This window comes from Vipera ursinii (genome assembly GCF_947247035.1).
Source record: "Vipera ursinii genome assembly, chromosome: 2".
NCBI classification, from domain to species: Eukaryota; Metazoa; Chordata; class Lepidosauria; order Squamata; family Viperidae; genus Vipera; species Vipera ursinii.
In genome coordinates, this window is record NC_139513.1 from 59,158,078 (window position 1) to 59,173,306 (window position 15,229).

Consider the following 15,229-nt stretch of genomic DNA (forward strand, 5'->3'; position numbering starts at 1 on the left):
CTACCGGTTCTGCCAAACCAGTGCGAACCAGCTGAATCCCACCACTGGATGCAGCCTAGGACTGCACTGGCTTTTTTGGCAGCTGCAGCAGCACACTGCTAGCTCATACTCAAGTGGTGGTTCACTAAGACTTCTAGACCTAGGACTCCTAGATCTCAGTCACTACTGTTGAGCCAGGTACCACCTATTCTGTACCTGTACATTGGGGTTTTCTTGCCTAGGTGCAGGATCTTACTTTCCTCTCCACTGAACTGAATCTTGTTGGTAAGGGTACAATGCTCAAATCTGTCAACATCCTTCTAAATCCTGAATCTAATTTCCAAAGAATTGGCTTGTTGTCATCTGCAGTTTTGATGAGTTCCCCTTCTATTCCATCATCTAGAGAATTTATGAAGATGTTGGAAGAGTGCTGGGCCCAAGCCATAACCTTGAGGTACACCAGTGCACGTTTTCCTCCATTACCACCACTACCACCTCCAAATCCTTCAAAAGCCCTTCAAAGACACAACAGTCCTCTTCTGACTTGCCATCCTAGCAAAACTGAAGACAAAACTCATTGCCTACCATAAGTTTCCAAGAGTTTTAGAGCAACACAAATCATATCATCCCACTCTTTGTGAAGAAGGGAGACTTTTAAATCTTACACACAAACATTCCATCTACATCTTTATATTATGCTATCCAAATTTATCTGGTTCTATTTAAAGGATTCTCAGTGACTTCCGCAATGGAGAATTTGCAAAGATGCCACACTTTCTTCTCCCAGGAGCTAGGAGACCTGCCCGTATTTGGGAAAGTAGACTATCCACAATTCCATGCATCCACAGCATTAAAAAAATGAAGTTTTTTTTTATTTTTTCATTGGATTCAAATACCACAGCACAGCTGTGTCAGAAATAAAATGGCCAGCTCTTGAACATATAGGCATTATCACAGGAATCTGAAGATGCTTTAGAACTAGTAGTACTGTTAGTCCACCTAGTAATACAATTTGTGTTACATCATTTTTTGAGAACAATTCCCCAAATATTTCATTTCCAGAATAGCCTTTATGCCAGTCTGTTTGTGTGTGTATATCGTTCACAAGATCCTTTCTTATATCAGTTTCTCAATAACTTATCAATGAAAATTGTATTCATTCAAGTGCAATTTCTCCTTCACTGTGTCGGGGGGGGGGGGGAGTCTGTTATTGTCTTATCACAAAACTGCATACTGAATGGAGGTTTTGACTGACTTCTCTGCTGGGCAGAGAATTTAGACCATGTGATTTTGTATTAGTTCTCATTCAATCTGATGAAAGAGAGTTTCCTTTGAAAGAAATTCAGAACTTAGAATGAACTCAGAAATTCTGTTCTCCTTTGAAAGAAATTTCAAAGGAGAATAGAATTCCTAAGTTCATTCTAAGTTCTGAATTCATTCATTACATTTATAGCCTTCCTTTTATTCAGGAGCTCAAAGCAGCACGGCTAGCACTGTGTTCTTCTATTTTCCACACAATACAAACTCTGTGAAGTAGATTGGACTGAGAGAGAGAGACGGACTAGCCCAAAGTCATGCCATGAACTTCCACGAGGCTGACAATGGCTTAGACCCCAGGTGTTACTGCCCCTAATTCAACACCTCAACTACTACACCATATTCCCTCTTTTAGGTCTTAGAAATGTACTCATTTTACACAACATGCTAAACAAGGAACAAAACAGAATTGAATATTTTGTGAAAATCCCACTATCGTGTTTAACTGTAATATATTTACTTTGGCCATAGCATGTTATAAAAATACCACAATGGGGTTTTCTTAACCCAGATTTAATATTTAAATTATATTAAATGAGCCATTTACTGTAATTAGGAGCTGTCAAAAATATACTGCCTTTCACTGTATAATCATCCCTTTGGGTTCCCAGGCTTTGATTAAATCCCAAAGGAAAACATCAGGAAGGAACTCTTCCAGATGAGAATTTTCATTAGCCTTTTGTGTTATCATCAGCACTAAGGTGTCCTTCCTTAGAAATTAGAAATTCTCCAATTTCTCTGTCTACAAATTTGGTGAATACAAAAAGGCCTTTGTAACCAGCTTTAGTTCATATATCATGCTAACCTACAGAAAGAGAGAGGATGATGCATATTAAGTTTTATATACTGGAGATTAAATAAATGAACCCTTCCCCTTTATTTTTTAAAAGAGACAAAATATGTTTCACTTGCCTTTAATTCTAGGGAATATCTCATTACTTCATATACAGTAGTGGACTAAATCAGATTGATTAAGACCAACCAATAAGCATTTGTGTTAAGGTTGCCTTCTGTCTCTCTTCTATCTCTTACCAGACAAATTGTCTGAAATTCCTTTGATTATTTGGAATAAGGTTTATTTCTGACCAAGGCTCCCCCAGTACTATGATAATTTAGGGCTGTGTAAGAGATGCCTACAGCGTTCTTATTATATCACTAATATTTGAGATCGATCTATCAAGACTTTTAAGAATTGTAGACTGTGGGCAAGAGAGCTGGCTGAAAATATTATTTTTCAACAATTGAAATTGAAATCTACAACTGATTTGCAGAAAAGGAGTATTAATATGTGCTGCTGTGAGTAAATCCCACTATATTTCTGACTAAACCTTAATCTTCAACAAGTCTCTTGGAACAAACTACTTTTTCCTGATTCTTTCTGTCAACAGGAGCAGATCTAAATCCAGAAAAGCTTATTCAATCGTATGCTCCTGGTTTGTTAAGAATGGATCAAGTCAGAGATCCTGGTTAGCTTTTTCCACAGTAGGAGGAGGCAATGTGCACTATGTATTCAAGATAATACTATACTCACATACAAACTGCTTGGCTACTTGAAAGATTAAAACAAACAGTTTAATTCTATTAAAAGACAAATCTAATGCAAAATCAGACACACTGAAGTTATACTATACAACGTTCCCCAGCTTCTCCAAAGTATCATATATTTTCTCATGCACTAGTTCCATTAAAGAGAAAGTTTATTTTCCTAGTAACTTATTTATGATAGTTTGTTTCTAGAAATGTACTTCTACCAGCAAGATACATGGTTCCTTCTGGATTACACCTCTCTTACAACAAATCCTATTAGTGCAAATAATGGATTTTGTCTTTTTTAAAAAGTTTAATCTTTAATTACTGCAGATAGTCATTATTTTTAGAATGTTTGAAATATTTATTGTATTATTGTAAACAGTATTGATGCTTGTCAACACTGAAAATAAACTTCCTTCATAATGCAGCAAACCAGTCCACAATAGTTTTGGCATATTTTACAATTCTAAACAAATATTATTACATTTTCCTCTATTTAACTTTATACCTTACATTTATGCAGAAGTTATCTTCTGATGTCACTGGATTAAAAAAAGAATTTGCATTTCATTTAATTACCTAGTTTCTGTTCTAGAAGAATTCTAGAAAAAAAATTATTCACACAACTATATGCCAGACTTTATTCATTTGGCTTTAACAATAATTTCCACTGTTATAAACACATTTATTTCATAGCAATTGAAATAAAGAGAAACAAAATAAGTATTTCTGGTTGCTTTAAGCTTTTTGGAAAATACATTCAATCTACATTAGCTTTCTGGAAGGCTCTTAAAACATGTTTTTTGCCACCTGCTTTGTGGATCCTAAGGAGAGTCTGCAAGATGACCATATGAGATTGTGGGATTTGTTCTCCCACAATCTTGGGTTTTATCTGTTTACTTTTTTATTTTACTTAGTTTTTATTGTTTGTGGATTGTTATGGAATGTTTCAACTATTGTTGTACTGTAAGCCCCCAGTGTCACATGTCTGTGAGATTGGCAGCTGCATAAATAAATGGATAATGCTAAAGGAAAATAATAATCATCAGATTAACGCACCAATTGTATCAATTAATACAGTGCGTGTCTACTGAGAAGTAAATAATGCTTACTTCAATAGTTCCTTCTCTTATAGATAGAGATACACCCTAAGTATATCTCCACTTTAGCTCTTTTAAATACTGTACCTGTTACATGTCTTGAAATTTTGTATGTAGTATGTGTACATGTGTGTCACATAATATTTTAATTGGCCTTTAAGATAGTGGAGCTTTTATCAGCATCTAGAATAGCCTTGAGAATCAGGATTTTCTGAAACAGTGCAAGCTGTTCTAATAGGCTTTGATGTCTGAATAATAGGTCAACCAAACCTTGAACACAGACTTCTAAGTGCCTGGCCAGAATGACATACAGTTTCTCAAAACCTTGCTGATTTTAAAGGCTCTGCTCTAAGGTCTTAGAGGCTCATATATCAAACAAGCTTAAAAGGGAATGCCTTTCAAATCTAACAGCTTACCCACAGCTTATCTGTCAGAAAAAACTGTCCTATGTTCTTCCCTGTGTTCTCTGGATTTCAAAACATAAACACGCCACAATCTGTCTCTTATCTACATCCTATATGTCAAATGCATTGAGGGAGGATATAGATGCTATGAGAAGCAAAGCGCAGGCATCACATGCTTTTCACTTGCAATTTAACATAATAAAAATAAACCAAGAGTTCTTAGAATCGCTCTTATGCCTCTGCGTGCAGCCCATTTACTCCTAAGATAATACATAAACATAAAATAATTTGTCAAGTGTGTTGTATAAAACAGGGGTTTGGCCTTGTTGCTTTCCTTAGAAGCCAGGATCATAAAATAGGCATTCTGACTGAAGCGAACATTTAGGTAAATAAAAAGAACCTTCCTGCTCAGTGGTGGTTTTGAGTACATTTATGTGTGTATGGTGATTTGTTTCGTGCCTCAAGCCAACTGGACCATAGGCAGTTTCTGGATATTAATAATGCATAAATCCCCATATTAGTAGATATTTAAGTTCAATTTCTACATGACCACAGAGCTCACTAGAAGACTGTGGAACACCTGCATTTTCATCCAAGCTATCTCACATAGTTTTTATAAGAGCACAATGGAAGGATTCCCAGGTTTCTTATCTCAAGCTCCTTAAATGGAAAATTTGGAAATAATTAAAATAAATGACTAAAGAACTAGGGACTCAATGAGATGAACACACACCCACTATTTATGTCATTTATATTATAATAAGATTCTTTGGACTTCTGTTTCCTTATTCTCCACAAATATCTAACATATTACTTACATCTTCTTATCCACACTTCCCAAAACCAATAGCATAAGCGGTATTGGTTCATTATATATGGTAATTGCCAAAAATTGGGGGATGGGCAAGTGGGACTTTAAACCAGTCTCTAAGAATTAGACATGACTGAACAGATTTTTTTTTTTAAAAAAAACACTGATTAAACCCTATCCAGGGCTTTGGTTTTGTTGAACATTCATTTAATCATTGCCTAATATACATAGTATTTCAATTATGAAGGAGCAGGATGTAGAAAAGCATGCACCTCTACAGAACCAAAACACTAACTATTACTAATTGGGAAAACTCCATTCATTACACATTCACCATCAGCTAGTTTTGAATACAGACACCTTCCAAAGAAATCACATTGACTTTTATATTCCTAATCAATTATGGTAATTCAGTATTGCAATGACATCTTCTGCATATTGGTATTATTTTTATTGTATGACATACACACGGTTAAATATGTAATTATGAATAATTTATATGAAGTTTTAAATAATTAAGAGACAGATTTGTTTATAAATATTACATAAAGACACAATGACAGGTTGTTACAGACAACATTCATATCAAATTACCTGGTTACCTATTGAACTCTGAAACCAGTCTCTAAGAATTAGACATGACTGAACAGATTTTTTTAAAAGAAACTCTGATTAAACCCTATCCAGGGCTTTCTACACAATGCAAACAACTGTAGTAGCTAGAATAAACAAAGACTTATCTCCTCACATAAACTCAGCTTTAATATATGTCATTCAATTATTCATAAAATTATCGATTAAAAGCAGTGAGTATAAATTTTAAAGAGAAATTCTAGACTCTAGTAGAAGGTGACCAGACCATAAAACATGAGTCTAGGATATCTCAGAGTGATCTGGATGACCACGAAGTGGCAGCAAAAGTTTTCTGTGCTATTTTTGTTGCCATCTAACAATTGACTGGATTTCTTTTGCAGCCTAGATAGGGTAGCTGTAATCATAGTGTAAGAGAGTCATTTGTGATAAGTTCTACAGTCAAAACCAGATTAGCTACAAAACTCCTGAAATAATATCTTTAAAAAAAATAACTTTAAAATAGTCAAAGTTAACAGTGTTAACTCCATATAAATAAAGGTGGATCAAATAAACATGGTTCAAAAATATTCACGTATTTACTTGTCACACTTATACCCTGTTCTTTCTTGGTGCAAGGTGACAGTGAGTGGTCCAAAGTTTCTGAGTTTCTATGGCTGATGGTGGACAAGAATCTGCTTTCTCTAATTCAAGTTCAACTGATTAAGCACTACATCTCACTAGTTCTTTTATAGTGAGAAAAGCATCCTTCAAACCATCTTCTGGAGATGGAGAAAGTACTTTTATGCTTTTCTGACATTCTCTGTTACATACTGTAAATAATAATAATAATAATAATAATAATAATAATAATAATAATAATAATAATAATAATAATAAGAAGAAGAAGAAGAAGAAGAAGAAGAAGAAGAAGAAGAAGAAGAAGAAGAAGAAGAAGAAGAAGAACTGTTGCAGATTAAGTTTTGTTGTGTTGGGATAGGTATTCCATATAAAGCAGTTCAGATAATTTCTCTCCATGTGAGATCCTCATGCTACATGGATCATTTAAAACTCTTGACATTTAACCAGCATGCTTCAAAGTTCTTTTCTAAGAGAGATGCTTACTAATGGACTTTCCTTCTCTGGATGTGATCAAGTGAAAACCAGACAGCCATCTGTCAGACAGGAAATTTATATTTCTGCAATAAACAGGTGGCTGGACTCAGTGGCCTAAATGGCTTCTTCCAGCTTTAGCATTCTAATAGTTTCATCCGGTAATGTTCTGAACAAATCTGAACCTTATTAATATAATAAGGGTATGTCTAGTTTAATGAAGAGAAGGGTGAGGGGTGACATGATAGCAGTGTTCCAATATCTCAGGGGCTGCCACAAAGAAGAGGGAGCCAAGCTATTCTCCAAAGCACCTGAAAGCAGGACAAGAAGCAATGGATGGAAACTAGTCAAGGAGAGAAGCAACCTAGAACTAAGGAGAAACTTCCTGACAGTTAGAACAATTAACCAGTGGAACAACCTGCCTCCAGAAGTGGTGAATGCTCCAACACTGGAAGGTTTTAAGAAGAGACTGGCCAGCCATTTGTCTGAAATGGTATAGGGTTTCCTGTCTGAGCAGGGGGTTGGACTAGATGACCTCCAATGTCCCTTCCAACTTATTATTATTATTATTAAAGTTCACTAATTTTCCCCTTTATTCCTTACCACTACAGTTTTATTTTTTGATTCTGTAGTTTCTAAAGAGATGGCTAAACATTATTTTGAATTTTAGATAGGAAACTATCTAGAAACATTCTGTCTTAATGAGGAAAGGAATAATTTGCAAAGGAGTTCTCAATTCTCTCTGAAATGCATTCTCAGTTATTCCTTTTCATGTATTACTATGGTTTCCATAAGAGAACTTTGCATTGGTCAGATGCCATTTTGTATATTGTGCTTTGCATCATACTTTAAAAAGGATTCTGACTAACTAAAAAGAACTCAGAGAATGACAGCATGAATGATCAGGGACTAGGAACTAAGCCCTATATAAAGAAAGTGAAGGAATCTCAGATGAAAAGAGAAGAAAGATATGACAGTATATTTCAAATGCCTGAAAAGATGGCACCCAGACTGAAGGCCTGACCTCTACTGATCCAAGTGCAGGACACAGAATCATGTATTTAAATTGCAGGAAGGCTGATCAATTTGGATTGAATGTTAGAACAAAACCTCCTGACGATTACCATAACTTGGTAGTGGAAACATCTCAATGTTTCTGGTTAATTGGCAAGAGTTCCCACTAAATATTATAAAGAGGTAGCCATCCTAGCCTGAGTGGCTGTGCATACCGGCATACTGGGATATTCAGAAAATTCCATCTCTTTCCATGGGGGGTGAGCTACAGTATTACCCCCCGTAGATAGGGCTCGCAACTTGGGAGTCCTCCTAGATTCACGGCTTACTTTGGAAGACCACATAGTGGCTGTGACTAGGGGGGCCTTCGCCCAGGTTCGCCTGGTGTGCCAGTTGCAGCCCTATCTAGACCGGGATGCCCTGTGTACAGTCACTCATGCGCTCGTGACCTCTTGTTTGGACTACTGCAACGCTCTCTACATGGGGCTTCCCTTGAGGACCACTCGGAGGCTCCAACTGGTACAGAATGCAGCCGCGAAAGTTGTGTTGGGAGTCTCCCGATACTCCCATGTTACACCTCTGCTCCGCGAGCTGCATTGGCTCCCAGTTGTCTTCCGAGTGAGATTCAAGGTTTTGGTAATGGTTTTTAAGGCCCTACATGGCATGGGTCCGGAGTACCTCGGGGATCACCTGCTGCCGGCGTCAACTTCCCTCCGCCCTGTGCGTTCCCACAGAGAGGGCCTCCTCAGGGTGCCACCGGTCAGAGAATGTCGTCTGGTGGCCCCCAGGGGGAGGGCCTTCTCTGTGGGCGCCCCGGACTTATGGAATCGGTTGCCGGTTGAGCTCCAGATGGCGCCCGACCTTCGCTCCTTCCAACACGATCTGAAGACCTATTTATTCGAACAAGCCAGCCTGGCCTGATGGGGGATGGGTTGGGATTTTATTGTGGTTCTTATATTATTATTTATTGTTTTAGCTTGGGCCTTGTATTTAATTCTTTTTAACTTTTGTATTCTGTATTTTATATGTGCCCTGTTCACCGCCCTGAGTCCTTCGGGAGAAGGGCGGTATACAAATAAAATTAACATTAACATTAACATTAACATTTCTTCTTATAGAAATAAACGACGGCCCTTTCCCTGGCATGGCAAATATATTGTATTGTGGTGATTTCAAGGAGGCATTGTAATAGTGCAGTATACACACCCATGTAGTAATATGAAATATTTTAAAAGCTTATAATTAAATGGTAGCAACAGACAAGAATAGCATCTTTGTCAATTGTTTTTGTTGTGGAATATGTAAACACAGAATAGTTATTTTCTGTTTCCATGGGTGGCAGAAGTTACTTTAGGAATTAGTCCCACATGGAGATATTAATTAAATCCCTGCTGGTTGTAGACACACTTAATATTAATGGAGTTCTTCTGCCACCTTCAGTAGGAAGCAGCCTTTAGTTGAGGAAATAACGCTCTGTCCATTACAGTGGTTAAAATCATTACAATATTTGATGTTGTAAACATTTTAAAAAACTGCCTAAGGGAGGAAAATTGTATATATTCCAAGCATTTGTCAGCCTTCTGAGGCATGACATTATATTCAGATAATTTTCAACATAATTTTCAAAATCATACAAGGCATAACATAAAATAAGAGTTTTATAAAGAAAATAGATCTGGAACTGCAGGTAGGTCAGCAAGGATTTGTTTTTTGACAATAAAAAAATACTTTCCTGCTCAAATCAGTGCAGGTAAAATCAGTGGTGGGATTTAAATATGGGAACAACCGGCTCTCTGTGTGGATACCACTTCTGGAAGTTCATTCTGGGCCTGGGCAACAAAAAATTAACTACTGGTTCTGCTGAAGTGGTGCGAACCGTCTGAATCCCACCACTGGGTAGAATACATATCTATTTATAACATCTGGCCCCCAAATCTTTGCCTGCTATCTAATAAAAATGTCTACAGCTTGCATCTAGTTCTATTTCAAATAATGAAATGACATTAATATTACTTCCCATGTATTTTCCAATTTGATCACAACAAACATTGCATCAGACCTACAGACCAAATCTTATGTAGTGCTGTAGGTTTGGGGCTGTGCACCCTTATTGTAAAGGACTGGAATCACTTTGAATATTTATACCTAGGGTACAGGGACGGAGTGGCTCAGTGGGTTAGGATGCTGAGCTTGTCGATCAGAAGGTTGGCAGTTTGGCGGGTCGAATCCCCAGTGCCACGTAACAGAGTGAGCGCCTGTTACTCGTCCCAGCTTCTGCCATCCTAGCAGTTCGAAAGCACGTAAAAATGCAAGTAGAAAAATAGGGACCACTATGGTGGGAAGGTAACAGTGTTCCATGTGCCTTTGGCGTCTAGTCATGCCGGCCACATGACCATGGAGACGTCCTCGGACAAGCGCTGGCTCTTCAGCTTTGAATCAGAGATGAGCACTGGCCCCTAGAGTCGGAAACGACTAGCACGCATGTGCAGGAGAATCGTTACCTTTACCTTAAAGGAGCTAATGTAGTTGAACAGACAATTTGGAAAGGAATTCAGACTAATGAAAGATTACAAGAGGGATCTAACAATCAACAAATTCTACAAAACTTCAACACAGTTATGTAAGAATCAGATCAGGAACACAACGGTGGAAAATGAGGTGAAGATACTAAGAATCCCCAGTGCCACGTAACAGAGTGAGCGCCTGTTACTCGTCCCAGCTTCTGCCATCCTAGCAGTTCGAAAGCACGTAAAAATGCAAGTAGAAAAATAGGGACCACTATGGTGGGAAGGTAACAGCGTTCCGTGCGCCTTTGGCATCTAGTCATGCCGGCCACATGACCATGGAGACGTCCTCGGACAAGTGCTGGCTCTTCGGCTTTGAAACAGAGATGAGCACCGGCCCCTAGAGTTGGAAACGACTAGCACACATGTGCGGGGGAACCTTTAAATTACCTAGGGTACAACTCTAAACACATTTACTGTATAGGGAGACGGGAATACTTCTGGGTAAAAAGGGATAGAGTAAAGCTACTGAAATGTTTATCACTTTGATACATAATAAGAAAATGTATTTGTAGCCATCCAGATGTTGCGGAGCTACAACTCTCATCAGGAATGACAGGAAGTGTAATATGTTTCGTTATCATAGTATAAGAAAATTGAAGGAGATAATTTAGTCGCTGCTTTCAATTATATTTTATATGCTCAAAACTTGCCAAATAAAATAAAACTAAAAAACATTTTTGAAAGCATATTGACATGGAATTGTAAATATTTTTAATATAAAAATCTCACCACGCTTAAAAATAATCAGATACAAGGACTTTCATAAAACTGGACATCTTGATGAAACATAAGGTTGGAAAACCTAGAAACATAAGATCATTTTTTTTAAAAAAAACAACTGTCCATACTGAATTTGTTTAAACCCAAGTAATCCAAGAAAAGTAAGTTGCAGCTACTTACCAGAGTGGCTCACAATTACAAAATAATTGCAGAACTCTTATTTTAGATGAAATGTTTTCAAATACACAAAAAGCACCACTTACCCAATATAACACATCTGTCCATCCTTCCATAGTTATACACTGGAATACCGTTAACATTGCATAACCAAAATTATCAAAGTTTGTTATGCCTCCATTTGGTCCAGGCCAGCCGCCCTTACATTCAGTGCCATTTAGGGGACACTGACGTCCACTCCCTGAGAATGCACAAGGTGCGGGTTCATCTTCAGCTAATATTTCTAAAAGAGAATAAAAAAAATATTTCAGGCCAAGCAGTCTTCAGCCTCTGGCTCAGAAAAAGCACAGCAGTCAGAAGGATCATGTATCTGAATGAACCTAAAAAGCTCGATCTGGTTTGATCTTGAAGATAAAGAATTCATATATTTTATGTGTCTCTTTGTGTGTGAGTGCCTCCGTGTGTGTGTGTGTGTGTACGCACGCATGTGTGCATGCACACATATCTATCACGGCATTATATACTAATGTGCTCTTAGCAGACTTTACTCTCTAATAAAGATCAGGTAGAATGGTATTTTACAAAGAAACAGTGTTATATATTAATTGATATGAAATATTATATCCCATCTTTCTAATGTAGGTCATCCCTTTTTACATTTATACTTTATACATATGAAATATATTTTCTATTACATGCTAATAAAAAAGAAATCATATAGGGATGATTTTCTTCAAAAAAAATAAACAAAAATATGTTTTCACCCATTTAAAAATAGTAGTAAAACTGTGCCTGATCCCAGAATCATGTTTCCTATCTGGCATTTTCTTATTTAATACTACATTGCTATTTATTAATAATACCTAAATTTCAGTCAGCAGATTTCTATTTTGAACTTGGTACCATTTCACAAATTGTCAAAAGAATGAATTTTAAGCAGTTATATTCTTTTTGAAAACCTAAAGATACAGAATCAGCCTCCGAGAGAATATCCTTTTTCAGGTTGTACCAATGGGAAACCCTTTATAATATTGACAGATTTCCCATCATTATTAATCATCTGGTACTAATTTTTATTTTTAGGCAGTAGGGCTGAGCATCAGTCTTAAGTAGTATTTACTGTACCCTAGCTGGCTGCAGATCTGAAAAACAGTTATCAATTACCAATGGTTTTAACATTTTCTCACACTTCTGTTCTGATATAGAAAACCTGAATTGATAATTTTTACTATAAATGTCATACTGAATGATGCAGAAAGCCATAGATGTCTCCCATGAAGAGAGAGACAGGGAAGATATAATTCTGACCCCATTAAATCTGATTTTTCAGGAAAAAGCAATATGTAATCTGTATTTATTTGGTGAGAACTATTATAGCTTTCAGTCAATGGTTTATGATACCACTGTTCAATTCCAGTTAAAAGTAACAATTTCTTTACTCACCTGAATCTTCAAAATAACACGATTTGTGCATTTTTCCAATAAAAAGTTCCAATCCTATAATAGCATAGATTATAATTACAAATAATACCAAAAGGGCAATATGGAGCAAGGGGACCATGGCTTTTATAATTGAATTCAGGACAACTTGTAAACCTGTAAAATAAAGAGCACTGGTTATATTGTTTTGATTTTTTTGTAGTTACAAAGAACAAATGCAAAAAGAGAAGTAGGCATCAGGACTAAAACTGCAGCCACCCCCTCCTATTTTTAGCACAGCCTTTACAACCTGGGGCACTGCAGAAGTATTGGGCTACATTTCTGACTATCTTGCAGTCAGCATGATTGTACTGGGGGTGGGAAACAGCACAGATAAAATAAAATCACCATTCAGATACACAATACTTTAAAGATGCACTTGAGCATATAATACAAGCTCTCATTTTGTTAAGGGAAGAAAAATAGCTGCCTCTTATACGAACTGAGATTTGTATACATACAAAATTAGAGGTATCAATCTGCTGTCAGTGAGAATTTTGCATCTCTGACAATTGCTTGATCCTCCATTGAAGTGATTTTCCTGAACCACATCAATTGCCATCATTTCCATGGCAACAGATTATAGTGTGATAAACATAGCATTATGACCTTGCGTGTGGATGAAATATTAAAAGCAAAGAGATTAAAAGAACAGATGCTTCATTCAACCTGAAATATTCTCAGAGAGAGAAAGAAAAGAGAAAAGAAAAGAAAAGGAAAGGAAAGGAAAGGAAAGGAAAGGAAAGGAAAGGAAAGGAAAGGAAAGGAAAGGAAAGGAAAGGAAAGGAAAGGAAAGGAAAGGAAAGAAAAGAAACTAACCAAAGAGAGAAGCAACCTAGAAATAAGGAGGAATTTCCTGACAGTGAGAACAATTAATCAGTGGAACAACCTGCCTCCAGAAGCTGTGAATGCTCCAACACTGGAAGTTTTTAAAAAGAGACTGGACAGCCACTTGTCTGAAATGGTATAGCATTTCCTGCCTAAGCAGGAAGTTGGACTAGACGACCTCCAAGGTCCCTTCCAACTTTTATTATTGTTACTGTTATTGTTATTATGTGTTATTATAATATTATATATTACATAATATTCTGACACTAGGTCACGGAGTGAGTTCTGCTAGACCACAGGTAGGCAACCTCGGCTCTTTTATGACTCATGGACTTCAACTCCCAGAATTCCTGAGTCAGCTATGCTGACTCAGGAATTCTGGGAGTTGAAGTCCATGAGTCATAAAAGAGCCGAGGTTGCCTACCCCTGTGCTAGACTCTTCCGAGGCAAACCATCCATCAATCAAATCTGTAATATTCCAGCTGTTTTTATTCTATTTCAAAGTATTCAATTTTATTTTAGATTGCCTTGAGAGCTACAGGCAGAAAGGTATCCACCACCACAACAGCAGTAATAATAATGTCTTTTTAGGGGCAGACCAATACATGTGTAATCTAACTATTTTACTACCTAATGTGTAAATTATGGCCTAAACTATGAAACGTAATACGTCTAAACACTTTTGCTTGCTTTGTGGACTAGATCCTTATTCAATTTGAAATCTCAGATTGGTCTATGTCTAAGTAATATACCATTGCCATCACATTTTACTGTACTGTACTCTACAGAGAAAGGGGAAGGGGACGATATACCTCAGCCTCCAGAAAAGCTTACCAAACTAGCCTAGGGATGTTTTTGTTTGAATTCACAAATAATTAATGAAGCAGTGACTTACTGGGCACTCCTGATACAAGCCGGAGGGGTCTCAGGACACGAAAGGCCCTTAGAGCTTTGACATCAAAACCACCTGGTTTGCCACCGGAATGGCTACCCCCTTCTGCTTCTTTGGTTAATTGTTCCAAAATTACACTAAACAATCTGGTGAACAAGAAATAAAAGATTATAGATTGTTGTTACTATAACGTAAGATAATAATAAGGGGTTTTTTTCATAAAGGAGGCTTAACTTTGATGTAATACGGAAGAATCTTTAGTGACTTATGCATACTGCATGTGTATTATGTAAAAACTAAAAGATCACCATTACAACATTAGAAGAGCAGGCTTCATGATTTAAAAAATAGCTTGGAGTAATTCAAGTGTTTCTTGAGAGGTTCCATGTATCTTTCAGGAATCAGACATAAAACATCAAATTCAAACTCAGGATCACTAGCACTATCCAATTCTTTTCTTCATATTCAGACAGAAATGTGTTCATATCCACATGTTGCAGACAGTTTTATGCACAATTTTATATTTAACTATTGCTCACCTCTTGTGATAACTAGTGGCCAGGATAGACTACTAGAGATGATGTTCAGTCATTACATTGGAATAGATTTATTTTGTCAGAACACAGTTCAAAAGATGTTTATCTTTTGGAATAGGGTTTCCACGCAAAACAATAATTCAAGCAATATTACTCAGAATGCGGCACAATATGTTAAATGTTTGCAAACTA

The 15,229-nt window shown here is 36.9% G+C and overlaps 1 protein-coding gene across 3 annotated transcripts in view; it reads right to left on the minus strand.

Moving 5' to 3' along the window:
* CACNA1D (calcium voltage-gated channel subunit alpha1 D) overlaps nucleotides 1-15,229 on the minus strand; it is a 272,427-nt gene that overhangs the window by 150,191 nt on the left and 107,007 nt on the right. For all 3 annotated transcript variants that reach the window (XM_083353210.1, XM_083353209.1, XM_083353211.1), the window contains exons 5-7: nucleotides 14,505-14,647; nucleotides 12,746-12,898; nucleotides 11,389-11,585 (exon numbers count right to left, since the gene is read on the minus strand). In XM_083353210.1, coding sequence (XP_083209336.1) covers nucleotides 11,389-11,585; nucleotides 12,746-12,898; nucleotides 14,505-14,647 — 493 coding nt within the window. The remainder of the gene's footprint in view (nucleotides 1-11,388; nucleotides 11,586-12,745; nucleotides 12,899-14,504; nucleotides 14,648-15,229) is intronic.